At 48.1% G+C, this 20,755-nt stretch overlaps 7 protein-coding genes across 7 annotated transcripts; 4 read left to right on the top strand and 3 right to left on the bottom strand.

Moving 5' to 3' along the window:
* Positions 1-95: 95 nt before the first annotated feature.
* Positions 96-1,795, top strand: FIESC28_05443 (uncharacterized protein; the record flags this gene model as incomplete). Its single annotated transcript, XM_031159589.1, has 4 exons — positions 96-220; positions 274-401; positions 451-1,481; positions 1,535-1,795. 4 exons carry the CDS (start codon positions 96-98, stop codon positions 1,793-1,795), a joined length of 1,545 nt encoding a protein of 514 aa, XP_031016329.1.
* A 3,854-nt stretch (positions 1,796-5,649) lies between these two features.
* FIESC28_05444 (uncharacterized protein) lies at positions 5,650-6,650 on the top strand (the record flags this gene model as incomplete). Its single annotated transcript, XM_031159590.1, has 2 exons — positions 5,650-6,440; positions 6,515-6,650. The coding sequence occupies 2 exons, from the start codon at positions 5,650-5,652 to the stop codon at positions 6,648-6,650; spliced, it is 927 nt and encodes a 308-aa protein (XP_031016330.1).
* A 588-nt stretch (positions 6,651-7,238) lies between these two features.
* Positions 7,239-9,911, bottom strand: FIESC28_05445 (uncharacterized protein; the record flags this gene model as incomplete). Its single annotated transcript, XM_031159591.1, has 3 exons — positions 7,239-7,450; positions 7,499-9,628; positions 9,680-9,911. 3 exons carry the CDS (start codon positions 9,909-9,911, stop codon positions 7,239-7,241), a joined length of 2,574 nt encoding a protein of 857 aa, XP_031016331.1.
* An 879-nt stretch (positions 9,912-10,790) lies between these two features.
* Positions 10,791-12,065, top strand: FIESC28_05446 (uncharacterized protein; the record flags this gene model as incomplete). The annotated part of the gene is made up of 2 exons (XM_031159592.1): positions 10,791-10,824; positions 10,933-12,065. 2 exons carry the CDS (start codon positions 10,791-10,793, stop codon positions 12,063-12,065), a joined length of 1,167 nt encoding a protein of 388 aa, XP_031016332.1.
* Positions 12,066-12,717: 652 nt separating this feature from the next.
* Positions 12,718-15,993, top strand: FIESC28_05447 (uncharacterized protein; the record flags this gene model as incomplete). Its single annotated transcript, XM_031159593.1, has 7 exons — positions 12,718-12,729; positions 12,816-13,067; positions 13,124-13,243; positions 13,290-13,940; positions 13,988-14,221; positions 14,267-14,602; positions 14,650-15,993. 7 exons carry the CDS (start codon positions 12,718-12,720, stop codon positions 15,991-15,993), a joined length of 2,949 nt encoding a protein of 982 aa, XP_031016333.1.
* Positions 15,994-16,858: 865 nt separating this feature from the next.
* Positions 16,859-17,813, bottom strand: FIESC28_05448 (uncharacterized protein; the record flags this gene model as incomplete). The annotated part of the gene is made up of 2 exons (XM_031159594.1): positions 16,859-16,897; positions 16,950-17,813. 2 exons carry the CDS (start codon positions 17,811-17,813, stop codon positions 16,859-16,861), a joined length of 903 nt encoding a protein of 300 aa, XP_031016334.1.
* Positions 17,814-18,314: 501 nt separating this feature from the next.
* Positions 18,315-19,157, bottom strand: FIESC28_05449 (uncharacterized protein; the record flags this gene model as incomplete). Its single annotated transcript, XM_031159595.1, has 1 exon — positions 18,315-19,157. One exon carries the CDS (start codon positions 19,155-19,157, stop codon positions 18,315-18,317), a length of 843 nt encoding a protein of 280 aa, XP_031016335.1.
* Between the last annotated feature and the right edge of the window lie 1,598 nt (positions 19,158-20,755).

Consider the following 20,755-nt stretch of genomic DNA (forward strand, 5'->3'; position numbering starts at 1 on the left):
GACACACAGCTTTATTCTTTATTGTTTTAAAGCTACATCTCTTTTTTGGGCTTGTTGTTTTTTTACTTTGATACCCCGTGTGCCCTTCAGTCATCATGGCTACCGCTACCTCTTCGGATAGGGACCAGGAGAAGGGCTTCGATGAGCAGTCTGAGATGAAGGATGTTAACCGTGGCACTGTTCATGATGCCGCTGGTCATGGCCAGTTTGCTACTGATGCGTAAGACTATCTCATCTTACTCGAGCCTCACTCATACTAACTTCACTTCTTAGCTATGGTAACCCTCTTGTTCAGTTCGATGCAGCTGCTGAGCGTCGACTACGATGGAAACTCGACTTGTACACCGTCCCAACTGTAGCAGTCCTCTATCTCTTCTGCTTCATCGATCGTGCCAATATCGGTACGTCTCAGCATCACCTCTCATCCTATCTCATTCTAACAACCTGCAGGTAACGCCCGTATCGCTGGTATGGGAGCCGATCTTCAGCTCGAGGGCTACGACTACAACAAGATTCTCTCAGTCTTCTACATCTCATACATCATCTTCGAAATCCCCGCCACCGTCACTTGCAAATGGATGGGCCCCGGTTGGTTCCTCCCCGGTACCTCTCTCGCCTTTGGAATCGTCAGTGTCGCCACAGCCTTCTGCAACACCCAAGCTGCTCTCTGCGGTGTTCGTTTCCTGCTTGGAATCTTTGAGGCTGGTATGTTGCCCGGAATCGCCTACTACCTGTCCCGATGGTACAAGCGCTCTGAGCTTACTTTCCGTCTGTCGCTTTACATGGTTATGGCTCCCCTTGCTGGTGCCTTTGGTGGTCTTCTTGCCAGTGCTATTCTCAAGCTTGACCACTTCGGTAGCCTTCACACCTGGCGAATGATCTTTGCTATTGAGGGTGTCATTACCATCGGCCTCAGTCTTCTCGCTTTCATCACCCTTACCGACCGACCCGAGACAGCCCGCTGGCTCACCCAGGAGGAGAAGGATCTCTGCATCGCCCGTGTCAAGTCCGAACGTCTCGCCCAGACCGAAGTCGTCGACGGTATCGACCGAGTCAAGCTCTGGCGCGGTGTTTCCAACCCTATCACCCTCCAGATCGCCTTAATCTTCCTCTTCAACAACATCACCGTCCAGGGTCTCGCTTTCTTCCTCCCCACCATCGTCGGCAGCATCTACCCCGATTACAGCGTTGTCCAGAAGCAGCTCCACAGTGTTCCTCCTTACGCCGTCGGTGCTTGCTTTGCTCTTATCTTCCCTGCTATCAGTTGGTGGGTTGACAAGCGACAGATCTTCATCATCTTATCCGCGCCCACTGTCGTTATCGGCTATGCTATGTTCCTGGGATCCCAGGAGCCTGGTGTTCGATACGGTGCTTGCTTCCTCATTGCCAGCACTTGTATGGTTTTGGGTACCATGACAAACGCTCACATCAGTGCCAACGTTGTCAGTGATACCGCTCGAAGCAGTGCCATTGGTCTTAACGTAAGTATACACATCCCAGCTCTAATCCCAACAATTCACTAACATTCTCTCAGGTCATGTTTGGCAACATTGGTGGTCTCATCGCTACCTGGTCTTACCTCGACAAGGACAAGCCCAACTACCCTATCGGCAACAGTCTCAACTGTGCTGCGGGATGTCTCATCTTCTTGATCAGCATTTCAGGATATCTCTGGATGAAGTGGGATAACCGACGACGTGACAAGAAGAACGTCGAGCAGGAATTGGCAGGCCTATCTTCTGAGGAGATTGCCAACCTCGACTGGAAGCACCCTGGCCACAGATGGCACGACTAAGATGGATGCGGACATTGAATTTTGGTTATCAGTTAGCGCAAGGCATTTGTGTGTCAAATTGGGTTTCTTGGATAGTAGCGAATTTTGTATTATGAAATAATTTGCAAACCTTCAACAGTGTTTGTATCCTCTATCTGTTACTGGCGCTTCTACTCGTGCAACTTCTTTCGTGAATAATGAAGCGACCGATAGCTCGCTGTGTTATCAAACATCACTTGGCCGCCCCTTTTGGTCGAAGCCGTGGAGACTCAATCTATTAACCGACAATGTCGCAGGGACCTGCATACCTCCTTGACACATTGTTCCATGTCCATAGTTGAGTCGTCTGCAATTCGTGATGACTCCCCGACTTTATTCATTTCCGCTTTATCATTGGTTTCGTCCTCCTTGCGTTTAAAGTTCTTTGTTCCATCAGATTTATCTTCCTTATCTGCAGGTGAGTCGTCCGTAGCTCCTAATGGCGCCTCACATCCGCCTGTACATCTTGCTTCTTTTTTGTCACTGAAATCTGAGCCTGTTCTTGCTGGCAGCCCCTCGCATTTACGTTTTGCTGCTCTCTCAGCTGTCAAGGTCTGAGAGGGTAGCCAATTCGAATTCTTCGTCATGTAGGTAGGTGGTGGTCGTAAGAGAATAGCGCCATCCACGTTATAAACATATTTACTGATGTCGGAGTTCGGAAACCATGATTGCAGAAACAATCCTAAGCCATCACAGGATTCATCTTTGTAATAATCGGGATCATGCCATGTGCGGTAACCAACAACGTGTGCCCAGTACCGATCCTCAGGTGGGATAGAGAGAATATAGCTCCAGAACAGCGTGTAAGTTTCGAGCCGATTGTTCGCAACGTCCTTCCACATCGATATCTCCACATCGGATATATAGTGTGTTTTAACAGTATATGCAGAAACACAATCGTTGTACCGCTTCCGCTGTATATAAGGCTTGTATTTTACGTTGTAAAAAGGCCAATCTAGCAGTACAATTAACATTGTGCAAGAAAGAGAAGGTAATGCTTATCGGATATCCTAATCAAAATGTAACTACCAATTGAAACTGCTGGGTAGAAAATGTAAGTCATAATGCAGTATTAATTAGAGTTTTAGTAGATGTTTGCTCTAAATAAACTGGGAATCTTATCCTCTTATGCAAGATTTTACACTGCCTTTCGAAATTAAAAGGAAGACATACAGGATACAGCTTCTCCTTTCAACAATAACATACCGTTAACTTGTAATTTCTTCGTCAGCTAAGCAGGGGCTGCCTTCACCAGTTAGGCACCTACCTCCATCATCTACCCCCATCCCTTAGGAACTTACCTCAAGTTTGGTGTTTTGTCATAATAAGGGGTGCAAGGGTGCTTAAATCTGTACTCCTTCATCTTCAGCAGCAGTGTAATTCCTAGAAGTAGGGGTAGAGAGCAGGTGCTATGTCTCGTACAAGCGTCAAGATATTGTTAGGAATAGCCATAAAGAATATAAAAGACAAGATAATTAGGCTGCCTTATAATAGCCCCGAGTAGTGCTTAAGTAGGTTACTTTATATTAACACTCTCAGTCTTAGAGAATAACGTTTCTACCACCTAGCTATGTAACAAGGTAGGAGCATGTGTAAGTAAAGGGTGAGAAATCGAGGCTCTTCTATCTCACGTAAACAGACAGACACATCAAAAAGAGGTAGGTTGATAGCAATTCACCTACTGTCTGGAATGGACCATATAGTGCATAAAAATAATAACCTGCGTGTCGCAGGTGGCTGGATCTCTCCCGCCGGGAATTGAACCCGGGTCTCAAGCGTGACAAGCTTGCATACTGACCACTATACTACGGAAGATGAACTGGCTGAGCCAATTGTAGCTGGGGATTTGTTGAGAATCGCTCGGCAATTGGTTACTAATAGCCCTCTGTTGAAGATCACTGAGAATCTGGATTGTGACATTCTGATAATTGAGTTTACGCATGCATGAGTGAAGGATGCAGCATAAGCTTGAAGTTTATTATCTGTCGATCTCATATACTTTGAGTTAAAGTTTTAGGATAAGCATTGGGGCCGTCTGGATCAATTGGGATGCATCTCATTGATCGAGACGTGTTCAAGATCATACTCTTTTCTCTCCACGGCCAATTCTTCTGATACCCAAGGGCCTTTCTGTTACGCTCTTGCGGATACAGAGTCAATCTTGAAGTCCGCGATTCTAGCCACGTCCCAGCGACCCAGTGGTGATGTTCCAGACTGAGTTGCCATCACGAATGAACATGCTTCCGCGATTCAGCGTTGTGCGGGAGCAGACTCAACATCTTCAGCTCATCACTGTTTTTTGCTGTATATACCATATTACCAACGGACCACACATCGAACTCACTACAATTGGCTTAGCCAATCATCTTCCGTAGTATAGTGGTCAGTATGCAAGCTTGTCACGCTTGAGACCCGGGTTCAATTCCCGGCGGGAGAGTCGCCTCATGAGAACTACTCATGAATTACGTTTTTTGGTGTTTCTGATGATGGTTCTTTTTTTTCTCGGAGGTAACATTGCATTAGATCCGGGTGGTGGGTGGTTACCACAGTGTCGGTGGTGCTAAAACGCCTCAGCGATCGGAGACTTGATGACGACGCATTAGGCCATGCCAGATGGGGCTACCGATCAGATCTCGCCTGTTCCGTAGTGTAAGTTGAGATCTATAATCGGTTCATGGCTTTTACTGTGTTATTCTAGAGCTACACTGCCTTGTCAGTTGATCATGTATCAAAAGTTAATGGCGAAGAAATGATGTGAAAATGTCGACTTGCAGCACAATTTTTACAAACTGGTTTTACAGGCTTGGCTTCATCTCAGAATCTCTTGGCATTCTGTTTAACGGCCGGGCCAGCACACGACCGCTTCCTCTGCGGGGCTTAGCGCTTCCGAGAACAGTCCACTAAGGACTGTCAGAGTCCGCGTATACCTTGTTCCTACCGAGTATCAGCGTTGGCATTTCTGGGCATAGGAATATTCATTACACAGCCAAGATAATACGGTGGAACTTGCAATGAATGTTTGCGCGGCACAAAAGAGTCGTGTTCGGGTGTTGGTTGCCGTGGAATCTAAGAGGGCGGTTAGATTTGAGCCTCAACGGCTGAATAGTACTCTGGAAACGGAATGAAAACGTCAGCAAAACGCTAAAATATAATAATTCTAGGCCTAGTGATATGGATGCTGAGGCTGCATGAAAAGAAGCATAATCATGATAAGGCGTTGATACAATTAATCCATGTTACCCAGTAGGTAAGACAAGGATCCAAGGATGCGAATGCCGGAATAAAGTGACCCAGATACTGGTTAATAAATGGCAAAATTATTCTGTCTCTCATGCACCTGTTAGACTTTCTTAGCGCTCAGGATTCCCCGTCCGGGTAAGGAGGCGCGTGCTCAGTCTCCCCCGCGCCCCCTAACGTTGTCGCGGCGCCGCCCACTTCCCTCGCTCGGGTCCAGGCTCAGAACCAGGGCCATCCACATCTTCCGTCATTCACTCACTCCTTCGAAAGAAGTCACTACTTCTTATCAGCGGCTTCTCTCTCTCTTTTTCCCGCATTTCTAATCATGCAAACCTCTTGTTGGTGACACTCGCACCTAGTCCGGCTCGGCCATTGCTTTATATCGCACTCCATTGTCCCAACAAACAAAACATTGTTAACTACTTTTCTCCCTGCATTGCTACACTATCTCGAGTCGAATAACACTATCGCTAGCGAGATCTGGGTTGATCGACATCCCACCACACATTGCATATCCCATTTCGACTCGAGCGATTGTCTTGCATACGACTCTACGATTACCCTACCTTCTGACAAAACAACACAGTAACACAACAGAGATGCGCTCTGTAAAGTCCCTACTCCTATGGAGTCTCGCTTCATTCTCTGCACCAGCAGCCGCCCTCCCTCCACTATCCGGCGAAACTCGAAACTTCTTAGAAACCTCGTCCCTCTCAAAACGCGCCGACGATAAACCAAAACCGAAGACTCCGAAATACTTTGTCGAAGCCGGTCGCAATATTGAGCTTGGCCACTACGATGGGCGTTACTTCAAATGGAAAATCGGATATGACGAACATCGCGATGTTCTTCGAGACTTGATCCGAAGTTACCTGTTTACTATGGACAGTTACGGCGTTGAGACATGGATCGCTCATGGAACATTGCTAGGTTGGTGGTGGAATGGGCAGATTATGCCTTGGGACTATGATCTTGATGTTCAAGTCTCAAACAGCACCCTTCAATGGATCGGCGACAACCTCAACCGTACGGAACATAATTGGAATTACACCGAAACTGATACGGGGAAATTTATATCCAAGAGATACCTACTGGATATCAACCCCCACCATGTCGACATTGACCGAGCTGATGGTAGAAACATTATCGATGGACGTTGGATCGACATGCAAAACGGCATGTACGTTGATATTACCGGCCTGCGCGAACGGGAGGTGTCACGACCAGGTATCTGGAGTTGCAAGAACAAGCATCGATACAAGAGCCAGGACCTGTGGCCCATGCGCATCACAGAGTTTGAAGGTGTCAGGGCTCGAGTGCCTTTCAACTTCAATAAGATTTTGGTTGATGAATATGATACCAAGAGTTTGGTTACTGAGAGCTGGGCAGGGTAAGTCATAATAGCCTTTCTTCGCCGTCACAACGGTGTGTTGTCGGGTTTACAAATGCTAACTGAGTTTACAGCCACCGATGGGATCATGATAACAAGATTTGGATCAAGGAAAACGAAGAGGAAGCAACGCAGCGTAAGCTCGACGCTGCTGATCGCCATTTGGCTGCTGATAAGCCTGAGGAGGCAACAAGCGAGCCCTCTACTTAAACCTACTCTTTAAGAACTTCAAATTTGCAGCCCGCGAATAAGCAACGAATCACGAACTACATTGTATTAATTTCACGAATCACGCAGAGGCAGCCATACCTCTTGCTGCACACGAGGCGTTGGATATGGATCAATGGCGTTGGAGAGCGGATTTCAGCATAAACCGTTTGGCCGAAACTGGCTTGCGCGGAATTGGACAGCGTCGTATTTGCATTGCTGGATACTTCTTTGTATGAGTCCTGTAGGATAGATGGTTGTAAACTTAGCTTAGAGATATCCCTGTTTGCTTGCACAGTTGTGTTGTGCGATTGTTTTGGATGAACATGGTTTTTGCATCAGCGCATATCGAGAAATATCTCAAGGTAGTGAAAAGTATCGATATCATAAACGATAAAGCATGTTCCTTTAGCATGGCTTTGACGAATTATTCGCTAAGTCCAGCACCTTTGTTCCAGACATCGGGCTAGGTTCTGATTATAAGCCTAAACTGGCATAAAATGACTAAATTATTTCGCCTTTTCGGCTCTCGGCCGATGCGGGCTATGCTGATATCAACTCTAGGCAAGGTATATAATACAATCACAACAATCATGACGCCTTTAGCCAACTCTTCCATGATACCTTGTTCTGCTTTTCCGTCTCTTGCCACCCGCCAAACTTCCCTCCACTCACAAGATCAACCAAGGGTGCCATGCTGGGTCGTCCATGAGCACATTGAAAAGGAAATGCACAACGTGAGAGGCGAGCGATGAGTTCTTCGCACTGTTGGATTGTAAGAACGTCGTTGAACATGATGGCACCTGACACAAGTTAGTTATACGATGGGATATGAGGCAATAATAACATACTTCTGCAAGCTCTGGAGTGCAACAATTCCAAGATGCCTCTTGGGCACCCATTGAAACGTGATATAAGGGGCTTGTCGGGAGCAGCAGTCGATGGTCGTACTAGTGGAACGCTGCTATCGATACTGCGCCAGACTTCTGTGCGCAAAAGTTCGATAAGCAGCCTAGGCTCTAAGCGACAGCGCTCGATGATACTTGGTGGAAGGCCGGTAACAACAATCTTGCCTCGTTGTAACGAGATGGGTGGTTGGTAAATGATGCCCCAAGCAGCAAAATACTCGCGATGCTGTTCCAACAGAGACCACTCCTCACTCGGAACCTCAAAGATAATTGCCCGGTCTAGCGACTCTGTCGTAGACGATATTTGATTCGTCAAGGGGTCAGTAGTGAAGTACTCCAGCATGAGCTCTTCCAGCTTGCATCGTTCATCAACTGCATGCTGATCAAGCATAACCAGTGCAGAGCCCTGTTTCTCAAGGGCGGAGCTCTCAGGTCTTGCGCTTTCTAATGATAGTTTGACCAAGATGAATTTGCGATCAACTTGGGCTATCACAGTGGCATGATGAAGTGCTTGACGAGAAATTCTCCCACTAAGATTCATAGATCCCGTGTCAAACCCAACATGGCCATTTCTACTGCAGATGTGCTGCTGATCCGTAGTTGGGCCATCAAGGCACGGCACTGACGCTTCCACGGACTGAAAAATAGGATTTTCCCATGAGCTGATTACACCCTGAAGCCATTTGCTGGGTCTTTTGTCTCGCTTCTGTGTAAGTTGATTGGTAGTACCACTGCTTGTGTTACCGTCACTTGTTTCAGAATCGACAGTGCGGATATCAGAGCCTAAGCCACTGCTCACTGACAAACCACTTGGCTCGTCCTCTGGTTCGGGAGAAGGTATGTCGAACGGTTTGCGCAATAACTGCCCACCTTCTCCAACAAGGCGACCTGGAGAGTCTTGCTCTCTTGTTTTTGTACTGAGATCTTTTGACTTTGAAATGGAGCTCAGTGGTGTGGCTCTTCCAACTTTAACTCGATGCCATCCCTCAAAGGGGCTATCTACTCGCGTTACAATCGAGTTGGACCTAGAAGCTGAGGCAACAGAGCTGGCCCTTGAGCTGTTCGATGAATTGGCCTGCTTTTTGGTTGGTTTCTTAGACCGACCTAGTTTCTTTGCTGTTGAGAATAACGATTCTTCTGGTGCTAGCTGAATTTTGCGTGGTCGAAATTGATGCTTCTTGAGAAACCCGTAACATGTCGCCTTCAGGAGGTCAATGATCGTAGACAACGTCTGACCTTGGCTGTTTAGTTGGTCCGGGTTATTGATGCCCTCCAAACTGGAGGTTGTGATGTTCAAGTAGAACATGGGCCACCGTTCGATGCCTTTTCGGCTTCGTAGCTCTCTCCCCATGAACTCATCAAGGTTTGACGACGCACCTCGATGGTCTTGGTCACCATCGATGACACCAAAACTAGAGTTTCCGAATATCCTGTTGATCTCTTCATAAAGGACGTCTGATCCGAACTCGTTGTTGATAGGGAGAATTCCTAGACTTATGAATTGAGATCGCCTTGTTGCAACAGGATTTTTACAAATGCCCCCCTTGACGGAGACAGGTCCGCATGACGCCGAGATAGGTACCCAATTGTCTGCATCACTTGAGTCCGCAAGACTGGCCTGGGTAAGAAGACGGGAGGTTCTCGATGTTATATCCATTTGGTCAGATGGTCGAAATCGGAGTTCACGCTGAGTAGCTGCATGTTTGAGTGATACAGATATACCCGATGGCCACGCAAGAAGCATGCCGACGACAGCTCGAGTCAACTTCGACCATTCCTTGTCGACCGCAGATCTTTCACTGAACTTAGTTCTTTGCTTTACTCTTACTGGCATTGTACCAAAAAGATCTCGGACTGTAGTGCGAGTTCCGTGATCAAAGTTGACAAGCCGTAACTCAGGGGGTGCGGGCAACTGTCTAGCCAAAACCCGGGCATTGTGGATTGTGATGGAGTTGTGAGAGATGTGTCTTTCATGGTTAGAAGTAACGGTTAGAAGAGAAAACGTAGCAAGGGACGCTAAGAAATCACCATGTTTTCCGTGAACCGATGACCGCGTAGGGAATTTGGATGTATCTATGCAAGCGAGAGTTAGTCAAAGTGTTAAAGCTCAACCGTTTCACTCACGGTGGAGCTTCCCAAGTCCCCCGCCATCTTTAAATTCTTCAGGTGGGATCCCGGACCCATTGTCTTCAACGGTACAATTTCCTCTGCTGTAGTCGATCGAGATGTTGACTTTAGAAGCACCAGCATCCAAAGAGTTGGCGATTAGACCACATACTACTCCGTTCAGGGACGTGATATTGACCGAGGATTTGAGCTTGTCGATGACATCCTGTGGAAGTTGCCGGATGATCATACTCTTCGAAGGATCATGCTTGTTTGCCTCGAGTCGTCTTGAGCTGTGATGTTGTTGAATCTGCAAAAAGTTCAAAACGGGAGATGACGTCGAAGCGAGCTGAAACTAGGGGTACCTGGTCTCTGGGGCGCTTTCAGGTAGCAGAAAAGTTGTCCTAAAGCTTAGGGCGTCAAAATAAAAGGAGCTCAAGTACTGGCCTAAGCTGACATAAAGTGCCCAAATTATTTCGCTTCTTTGGCTCTTAGCAGACAGTTTTTCTGATACCCAGACGGGGCCCGGGCGATCTATTTAAGGCACAGTGGGTAACGTCCCCAAATCCAGGGTCCGCATAGTGGAGGTGGCGCCAAGAACGATGCACCTTCGAGACTCAACCGAAGCTTGTAGCCACATGAGATATGAAGAGAGGACCCCTTGGGCGTGGTCAAGAGGGGTGGGAGAATTTCTGCCTATTTTTTCCGTTAATCCAGGACAGATAAGCCATAGTAGAACGGGTCAGGAACAATGTGAGAACATTCTGGTCCGTGATGTCTTTGTCTCGAATGTTACAGATCAATCACGTGATTTCGATCCCTACCATGTGGTGCTGTACCATCATGCTTCGCCGCTTTCAGCCTTCGTTGCCGCCCATACCACACACTTCGATCTGCTGACGACGTCTTTTCGAGCCTTATTCCCTAGTTATCTGCTTTCCTTTACTATCATTCTGCTCAGATTGTCGCTTCAATCTGCTTGTTACTTCTACTCCTAGCGAGCCCTTACTCTAGCGATTCTCTTTCCTTACTGTTGCCATTGTCTCCCCGCCTCCGGGCGCTGCCCAACGACGCTGTATTGGTAGTATCGACTCGACGCTTCGGACCCGTTTGACGACTTCTCAATTTGATGGCGACAACCGACGCGATTTCTCCAGAGCAAGGTGAGTGATTGAGGACTTGGGCTTTCAAGCGGGATGCCTGCGATCACGCGATGTCGCCACCTTGAAATTATCTTGGAAATCAGCACAACTGATGCTAACATGGTCAAGACCGTTCAGGTCAGCGCAGGAGACCGTTTTCAACATGGGTTAAAAAGCTCACCAATTTCAAATCTGATGGTGAGCGCCAAAAGAGGCACAAGAAGCGCAGCCACAAGAAAAACAACCCATATCCAGAGTCTGGTACGGTCGGCAACGGTGTAACCAACGGAACGAGTGCAACGAGTGCATGCACATTCACCACCACTACGGGCACAAGTAATACCAGCGTGAGCCAGTCGGCAAGGACATCTCGAGAAGATCAGGCCCCACCAACGATCGGGGGTCGGAGCCTAGCGGGCACAGTCTTGACCGACCATGAGGCCTCACATTCGCTTATAGCCCCCAGCCATAGAGCAGATTCTGTTGCCGGCACGAACCGTACCGTCGGCGGAGGAGTCGATTCTAGGAGGGGGGGAGACAGTACATTCTCAAGTCCAGCGCCATCTGTTCGATCTTTGACGACAACTTTGACTACGATTCAGTCTATGGCTCCCAACGGCCCCGGGCAGCCTCATCACCAGGCTTCACAGAACCAAGGCAACTCGCAGTCTATCCAGTTCAGCCAGCCATTCCCCACCACGGGAGCGCCTGCATCCGCTATCCCGGCTCATTTGGCTCCCACTGGCAATCCAACCACTTATACCGCTGCAACAGCCAATAATCTTTTGACTGACAACGCATCCATCCTCACGTTGGCATCATCCAGCAAGCGTCGGCGTCGGCGTTCTCTGGATACAGATGCGTCTGTGCGTGCTCTGGCTCCTTCATCTCTTTGGGGTGGTAGCCGTGAAAGCCTGCCCCTTAGTGTTCTTAGCGCAAATATCGACCCAATGGGCATGCCACCTACACCTGGAATTCACGGTAACCCTCGGTTAGGAGCCGAGCGAACGAGCATATACTCGGCCACAGGTGTTGGGCCTGCCATGGCCAGTGATCGCAACAGTTACTATGCCAAGCAAGGAGATGCAGCCAGTGTTCGAAGTGGGTTACTTGGCCATGGACGAGCCGAGAGTGTGAGCGGTAGCATTGGTGGTCTGAGCAGCCCGTTGGCTACACCACGAGAAGTATACAACGAGAAGAATGAGAACGAGAAAGAGGAACGGGAGATGACCTCTATGGCTTCTAGGACTAAGGAGGGATGAACACGTCAATTTCGCAGGAACGAATGATGCTTTACTTTCTTTTCAGTTACTGGGACGGTCGGTTTTGGCGGGTATAAGAGCGTATCTGGTGTTTTGATTGATTTTTATATAGAGCTCTGGTTCGGTACTTACTATAGGCAGTTGGGGAATGGTTTCCCTTAATATACCAACAATGATACCCTGAGACTGATTATCTTAAGAAACTGACAAGAAGTGAGTCTACGATTAGTCAGAGCCTCCCAGATGTGATCATTTACTTGAGCCCTGTGACTTGAAACGGGATAAACCTCCCCATCTACTTTCTTACGTACTAAGGCAACATTATCAATTTTAGTCATTACTCACTTCTGCCAGACGCTCGTGAAGCTATTGGAAACATTGACCGCTATGAGCTCAAGGGATAAAATAATTCAGACACTTTATGCTAGCTTAGACAAGCATTTAGTCTCTCTTAATCCAACAATCTAAGCTTTAGATTAGAGAAGGTCTTCTGTTAACCCAGTAGGGCGTCTAGGTTGAGCGAGGTCGCAGCCACTGTGGCGCTAGGCAAGCTTCCACTGTAGCTCCCTAGCTTCAGTTGTCCCACCATCGTCATCGCGCCGCCGCGGCTCATGGATCTTCCCCAATTCAAGACATTCCTGGGTGCTTCAAGATGGCCATTTCAGTAAGAAAGATCCTCCCATGATGCGCATATAGGCTTCTTCGATTGAGTCGTATTCACATTCTTGGCATACTAACACTCCATTACAGTGGAAGTCGTTTGACTTCTTCGATGTCGCCCAAATCACGCTCGCCGAAGACGAAACCCGACAGCTCTTCGAAAGCAACGAGATCTCGAGCGTTTGCGCAGGTTCCGATAGCCTCTTCCTTGGATCGTTTGATGGATATGTCAGCATAATAAACAAGTCATGGAAGATCGTCAAGCGCTTCCAGGCTTACGAGGCTGGGAGCATCACGCATATGCGCCAAGTTGAGGGGACGAGTCTCTTGTTAACGGTTGCGGTACGGCTTCTCCTACTCTTTGGATCGAACGACTGGTATACTGATGATCGAAATAGGAGGATATGAGCAGTGAACCTGTTCTCAAGGTGTGGGCGCTTGATAAACTTGCTAAGAAGACCAACACACCGACATGTCTGAGCACGGTGACGATCAGCAACAACCGGCGACAATTTCCCGTAAGTCATTGTCAGAGTTTGAAATGGGACGAAATCTGATTACTAGAAGATATCTGCGTTCGCGGCTACGGATGATCTTACACAGATTGCAGTGGGATTTACGAATGGCGCAGTCACCGTAATTCGGGGCGAGTTGGTACACGATCTTGGCACCAAACAGCGCATCGTTTTCGAATCAGAAGAGCCAGTCACCGGCGTTGAGTTAGCTTGGGATGCGATACAGAAGCTCACCACGTTATTTGTCTCCACAACCTCACGGATTCTCAAGCTAGGCCTTTCGAAGAAGGGACATGGGATGCCGCCTAAGACCGTAGAGGATAGTGGATGTGCAGTTGGTTGCATGACGCGTGACCTAAACACAGATGGTGTTATCGTTGCCCGAGACGATGCCATTTACACTTATACTCAGGATGGTCGTGGGCCGCCCAAAGCGTATGAGTCCCCCAAGAGCAAGATCGATGTTTATCGCGAATATGTTGCTCTTGCTTGTCCGCCAGCAAGCAGTACGGCGAAAGATTCCGAGGCTATGAGAAGACGATTTGGCAGTACGACTACTAATTCTTTGTTCAATGCGTCGTCTTTCGTGCTGTTGGATATGGACCTTCGGGTTATTGGTCATACTGAGACGTTGATGTCTCCGGTGGGACATTTTGTTGATATCTGGGGTGACTTTTATACGATCCTTCAAGATGGCAAGGTAAGTTGGTTCTGACAAAATTTTGTCTCCTATACTAAGACTGTCAGATTTATCGATACCATGAGAAGAGCTTGCAGCAAAGGCTGGAAATGTTGTACCAGAGGAACATGTTTCCCCTAGCTATCGAGCTTGCGCAGAAGTCCGGAATGGATAATGAGCAGCAAAGTCTTATCTACCGCCGCTTCGGTGATCACCTTTACCAGAAGGCTGATTATGACGGCGCTATGGTCCAGTATATTCGAGCGATTGATACCACTGAGCCATCCCAGGTTATCCGCAAAGTAAGTAAACTGTCCAGATATGTAATTTAAAACTGACATTCTCAGTACCTCGACACACAACGCATTCATAACTTGATTCAATATCTGGAGCAGCTCCATGAGCATCGAAAAGCAACCGCCGATCATACCACCCTTCTTCTTAACTGTTATGCGAAGCTCAAAGATATCAACAAGCTTGAAAAGTTTATCAAGTCTCCTGGGGATCTGAAGTTCGACCTCGATACGGCAATTGCCATGTGTCGCCAAGGCGGATACTACGAGCAGGCCGCGTACCTTGCCAAGAAGCACGGTGAAACCGATCTGGTGGTGGATATTTTGATAGAGGATTCCAAGAACTATGCGGAGGCCCTCGACTTCGTCTGGCGCCAAGATCCTGATATCGTGCGTATAACCTACTATTGAGTTGGATGTTCGTTAACACTATTTAGGCGTATCCTTGTTTACAGAAGTATGCACGAGTGTTGATCGAGAATTGTCCCCAAGATGCTACAAAACTGTTCGTGGACTACTATACTGGCAACTATAGGCCCCGACGTACCATGACAATACAGCATGACGTCGACACACCTACCAGTGGCGGCTTTGCAGCTGGAGCCGCAAGCGCTGTCCAGAACCTTTCCAATCTTCTTCCCCTGCCTTACATGAATACATCCTCGATCGCATCTCCTGGTACTGTCGGGAATACCAAGGCTGTGGTGAGCGACGGCAGCATTGTCGTGGATAACGACGATATTCCTGTGCCAAAATACACCCCTCCTCCACCAAGAACAGCGTTTTCATCATTCATCGATCATCCTGATGAGTTCATCGTTTTCCTCGAAGCTTGTCTCGAGGAGAAGGACCTTAAATCAAGCGACCGCACAGACTTATATACTACTCTCTTTGAGATGTACTTGCACAAGGCGAATGAAAAGAAGGGGCAGCATCATAAGGAGGAATGGGAGACAAAGGCGAAGAAGCTTATTGAAGGCGAACACGTCCCCATGGAGAGCTCGAACGTTTTACTTCTATCGCATCTTTCGAACTTTCATGATGGAACAGTCCTTGTCAAGGAGCAAGCGAAACTCCTTTTCGACATTTTTAGATCTTACACATCAGCCAAGGATACCCGAGGTGCCATGAAAGCTCTGAGGAAATATGGCCCCGAGGAACCGCAATTATACCCTGCCGCACTGGCATATCTTACTTCAGACCCGAAAGTGCTGGAGGAGGCTGGTCCAGATGAGCTGGCTAACGTACTAAACAAGATTGACAGGGATGGCCTCATGGCGCCTCTGCAAGTTATCCAGACTCTTGTTGGCCAGTCTTCAGGGGGTGGTGTCGCTACCATGGGCATGATCAAGCCATACCTGCACGATACGATCACGAGAGAGCGCAGGGAAATTGCCTCCAACCGAAGCCGAATCAACACACTCCGAGAAGATACAGAAAAGCGCCGTGATGAGCTTGCAGACTTGGGATCTAAGCCGGCTGTGTTCCAGGCGACGTGGTGTTCCGACTGCAGTCAACGATTGGACTTGCCTGCCGTTCATTTCCTTTGCAAGCATAGCTTCCATCAGCGTTGTGTGCGAAACGGCGGTAACGACAGTGATGCAGAGTGTCCCAAGTGTGCACCTGAGAACGACATGATTCGCAAGATGCGCGAAGGACAGCGCGAGAGGGCAGGCAAGCATGATTTGTTCAAGAGTGATCTGGAGAACAGCGAGGATCGTTTCAGTACATTGGCGGAATGGTTCTCACGAGGCGTCATGGACGCGCCGAGTGCTGAGTAAATGTAATGAATGAAGTCCCGGGCGAGATGCGCATGGTGTCTAGAGGAGTTTGGGTTTTTTATCCTTCTTAGTCTTGATATATACAATCAGAAATATTGAATGTTTCTATGTGATTACATATACGGCTCTAGTAGACATTGTGTGATGGGCAGAGGCAGCTGGAATGTAAGGATTGAAGAGGTCTGACTTGATAAGATCCTGATGTTAGGTCGTTCCTTGCAGCCTAGTGACAGCAAAGCTTACTCTTTCTCTTGCTAATGCTCGCAAGATCAGTATCGGCAAGGACCCTCAATATCATTTGTACACGCAAAAGTGCTACTACTCAAATAGCAAGTTCAGTATTTAGATAGGGATAATGCTTGTTTACCAATGCAGGTAGTAGCTAGGTGTTCTCTTAGACTACATGTCTTTTCCTTATTCCGATCCGATGGGTCGCTTCCAAAACTATTTGCTTTCCCTTGTTCCGCTCCATGTGATGGACCGCCTCCCAAAGCTATATATCTTTCCTTCCTTTGTTCTGATCCATGCTGCAATTCTCCTTGTTGTAATCCATTTAATGGACAGCTTCCAAAACCATAGTTCTTTCTTTCCCTTGTTCTGATCCATGCTGCGAACATCCTCTGAAATCAGGTAGGCTAAAGTCTAAGTAGACATATCGCCGTGCTTTCTTTTGCTATTTTTAGCATGATTCGGCTGACTCGGAAAGCATGGCGCACTCCCTTGATGAGATCGCCTATGTCGTAGGGTAGTTTGATAGTGATGTGACAAATTTCGAGGAAGGAGGTGAGTTCTGACTGCGGAAAGAGCTGTCCGAGTGTTTGTTCGCCAATCTCGTAGACGCACATCACTTTATGGATCGCTCGAATCAGCTCTGGTTGAAGTTGGACGGCATCCCAATCTGTGGCTAAACTTGCTGTCAGTTACTGTCTGATACAAGTGTTATGTTAGGTATTTACCTGGACAATCTCAATCAGGCTTGCCATATCTTCGTCGTCAAGGGTGATGTTCTCATCAAAAGCCAGAAAGATAGATACACCGTCGTCATTCTCATGGGGAGGCAGCTGGTCCTCCATTTGGACACAGTCCATCGGATCACCTGCGACGGCAACTTCAGGCACCAGCGCCTGGGAGGCCATACTGGCAGTCTCACCGGCCCCAGGTTTTGGCTGTGGACGTTTGATCTTGGCTGAGTAGAATTTGATTGCTTGTCTCATGTAGGCTGATTTTTCCTTGGCGTTCTCGATACTGGCGCCAGGATAGAACTCCTTGTAGAAAAAGACATGTCCGATCTCGGTTGTTATAGGGCGGAGATGGCCGTCGAAGAGCAGACACCCAACGGATATCTTTGCCTGGGATTGGACGTAGTCCGTTACCTTAATGTACGCTCGAAACCATGTGTCGTTGCGTGTCATGATTCCTCGCTTGTCCCGGGCTATCTGCCGGGATTTGCTTCGAGAAGTTTGGCCTTTGACTTCTTCATGGAACCTAGATGGGTCGCTGGCGAAGACGAGACCGATCTCCGGCATCTCCATTGCCTTGTTGTGTGGTTGCAACTCAGTATCGTCTGGCAAAGGCGACTGTTTCGAGACGCCAGGCCCATGAGTTTCTGGCTCAAAGCTGGTAGTTGTGTCCTTTGTATATCCTGTCTTCCAAAGCCAGACATGCCGGAACAGTTTCCGCCCTGGGGCGCTGACGTACACCCGATCGCCCAGCATTGATGTCGCAACGTCGTCTTCACTTGGCTGAATGATATGATCTTGCTGGGGCGGAAACTCGTACTGCCTCTTGGCCGGCGTGTTGGACGACGTGTCAGACGACATGTTGGGCGGTGTCCAAATCAGGGGGAGATGTAAGAGTTGAAGATGTCTGATTTAATGAGGAACAGCAGAAGTAGGAAGAGGTAGCTGAAGATAAAGAACAGCTGGAGGACGAAGGGCAGCTGAAGTAGGCAGAGGTAGCTGAAGACGAAGGACAGCGGAGAAAGTCAGAAGCAGCTGGAATGGAGAATGAAAAAAAAACCCGTGAGATGCGATTGTGAAGGATGAGGAGGGAAGGATCAGGAGAAGGATCAGAAGGAAACGCAGCTCTTTATAGTAACAATAGTCTAAGATTAGTGTTTTCCAGTGCCAAGCAGTGCAGTGAATCAGGAATTTTTGCAGCTGTAAAGCAGAGCAATGCTGTATGAGTAGGTAGGCAGTTATCACTTATTCTGCAGTGGCACTGGCAAATGGGCAACAGAATGGTTGTTCTTCATCTCTCAGGCTTTAGGTGGCCAAGTCTTCTGATACTAAACTTTCGACATTAAGATGTGCAGAACACCACTACAGACTGGCATCACGCTCTTTATACAGAGCATCTCTCTTGATCCAACCCCGGACTTCTTCTCCAACCAACCCGCCCAAACTCCCTTGGCCACTCTTAACGACTTCTCTTACCCGCGAACTACTCACATCCTCATCCCCTTCTCTCCCCTCAACCATCTCAACTCTCTCAACCCAAGTCTCATCACCTCCGACATCCCTCACTCTCTCCTTGGTCAACCACACCCTCTGCTCCTCGACTCCTCCCCATGTCTTGTCCGGTCTCGTAGTGACTCTCACCTTGCAGCTCTCAAAGAAAGGTCGTAGTGCATTCTGGATCCCCTCCCTGTAGTACTTTGGGTTGAAAATGCGAACTATCGTGTCAAAGCCCGCGAGGAAAGTCTGCGTAGGCTGGTCCCCAGACTCGGTAGCATAAAATCCCGACTCTTCTATCGCCTTCGCCTTGTCGTGGAAGAAAGGCATTGTGGTAACAGCGACATCAATTTCCAGACCTTCGTCAAGCAATTCCCGTCCCATTGCCTCCATCATGCTCAACCTAACTGGGAAACTCGCGGGCTTAGGTGCTTTATCCGCATTGTTTACTGAAAGCAGTAACATCAATCTCTGCTGGCCCTCTGACTTGAGAGCAGAACGAGCCATGCTTGCATGCGCCAGTGTCGGAGGGTTGAAGCTCGAGTCTAGGACCACAAGATGCCGGACTGGGCGGCCGGGTCGGCGCGGCGCGGGGACATCAGAGGTATGGGGTAGAGTGCACAAGACACGGAATGCGTCTGAGGATGATTGGAAGGATGTGAGGGCACGAGAGAATGTGGAGACGAGTGTTCTTGGATCTATTGAGGGCATTTTGATTGATGTCGAGTTTTTGACGCTCATTATGTTGGAGTTGAATTGTGCATGAGTGAGTGACTATGAGGTACACGGACAAGGCATGAGGAGACGTGGGGTAACTGACATGGGGAGCCAGAGTCACCAAACCAAACCACAGTCACTTCTGCTGTCCTTCAATTCTCACAGACTTAGGATGCTAAATAAAACAGCTAAATTCTAGTCAAGGTTGGCATGAGATAACTCGATTGATTCGCTGTCTAGGCGCCTGGCGGTTAATTCTTCTGATGAATGCTATCATGTCTTCATACCTTAGCAGGGAGCGGGATGCTAGTCTGTACTAGTGTTCTTCGCCATGATGTCAAAAGCGACGAGTCCATGATGGGATACAAACAAACCTTTACATTGGATGAGAACTCTGGGCAGTTAAACCTTAGCATTTAACATGAGTATAGCATAGCTCGGTATTTATCATTCCTTGACCGAATTGTAAAATGGATTTCATTTTGACCACATTTAGTGCAGGGTAGCATTGTTGAAATTTGCGTTTACAGCGGTGATACAACAAGACTAAATCTTTCTGCTTGACTTGCAGTAAACGGTATAATTGTCGGATGAAGGGAATATTGGCGTCGTAGTGGCTGGATATATACAACATACGGTATGAGACACACGAAAGTGAGGCCGTCAAGGTGCGACAATGATCACGGCAAAGGTTCTCCATCATGACACCTCCAGCACAAACGCAATTGACACATCCAAATGCAGTTCACGCATAAAACAGCATCATTGCATGCACACAGTGTATCATAGCTTGAAGGCCTTGCATAAACCATTAACAGAAGAATATTCATAGCACACCAGCCACATCCCGAGAACAGTCATGGCCTACTCATGACCGGAGCCAACGACTCGTGCAGTTACATTCTGCTCCGGCACTTGTCATCAAATCTCGGCGAGAAGCACACCGCTAGCCAATGATCCACCGAGAAAAGTGAAGTAAAATTGCCAATGTTTGCATCGTAAAGAAAAAAATGCTGCACAATCCACAGTCAAGGCATTTCTTCTGCCTCTGCTTGGGTGAAGGCGTCGAAAGTGGGGCAATGTCGCTCGGCGCCTTTGCCCAAGCGCACCTGCCAAAATGCAACTGCCCCACTATTGATTTTACCTGCCGCTGCGGCTCCAAATTATTCTGCCGCCCAACTTTTAGGCGGTGAGCTGTGAGTGATTGGCAGCCCCACATACTGCCTATAAATATTCGTCGCTGCCGCCAGCTTTTGGACTTTTTTTTCTTTTCTTCTTCATGTCGACAATACTTCAGAGAATCATTTCTATAGTATTCGACCTTCTCTTGGTTCTCCAAAAGAGCCACAGATCCCACCCTGGTTGATGAGTGTATATCCTCGACACCCTAGAGTGAATACTTTGGTCCTCTCGCTCTGTCCGCAAGGATGGCGGTGGTTGCCTCGCGCAGCTGCTGTATAGAGAGTTTGTTTTCTCTTGATGATCTCGACCCTGACTGCGGTCTTGCCTTCGGGCGCGCGCTCGGGGTGGGTGTTGATGGACGTCTGACAGGCGTGTTTCTTTTCTCTTTTTCATTACTGTCTGGGGCTTGC

Source organism: Fusarium coffeatum (assembly GCF_003316985.1).
Source record: "Fusarium coffeatum strain FIESC_28 chromosome Unknown BRIP53273_contig_116, whole genome shotgun sequence".
NCBI classification, from domain to species: Eukaryota; Fungi; Ascomycota; class Sordariomycetes; order Hypocreales; family Nectriaceae; genus Fusarium; species Fusarium coffeatum.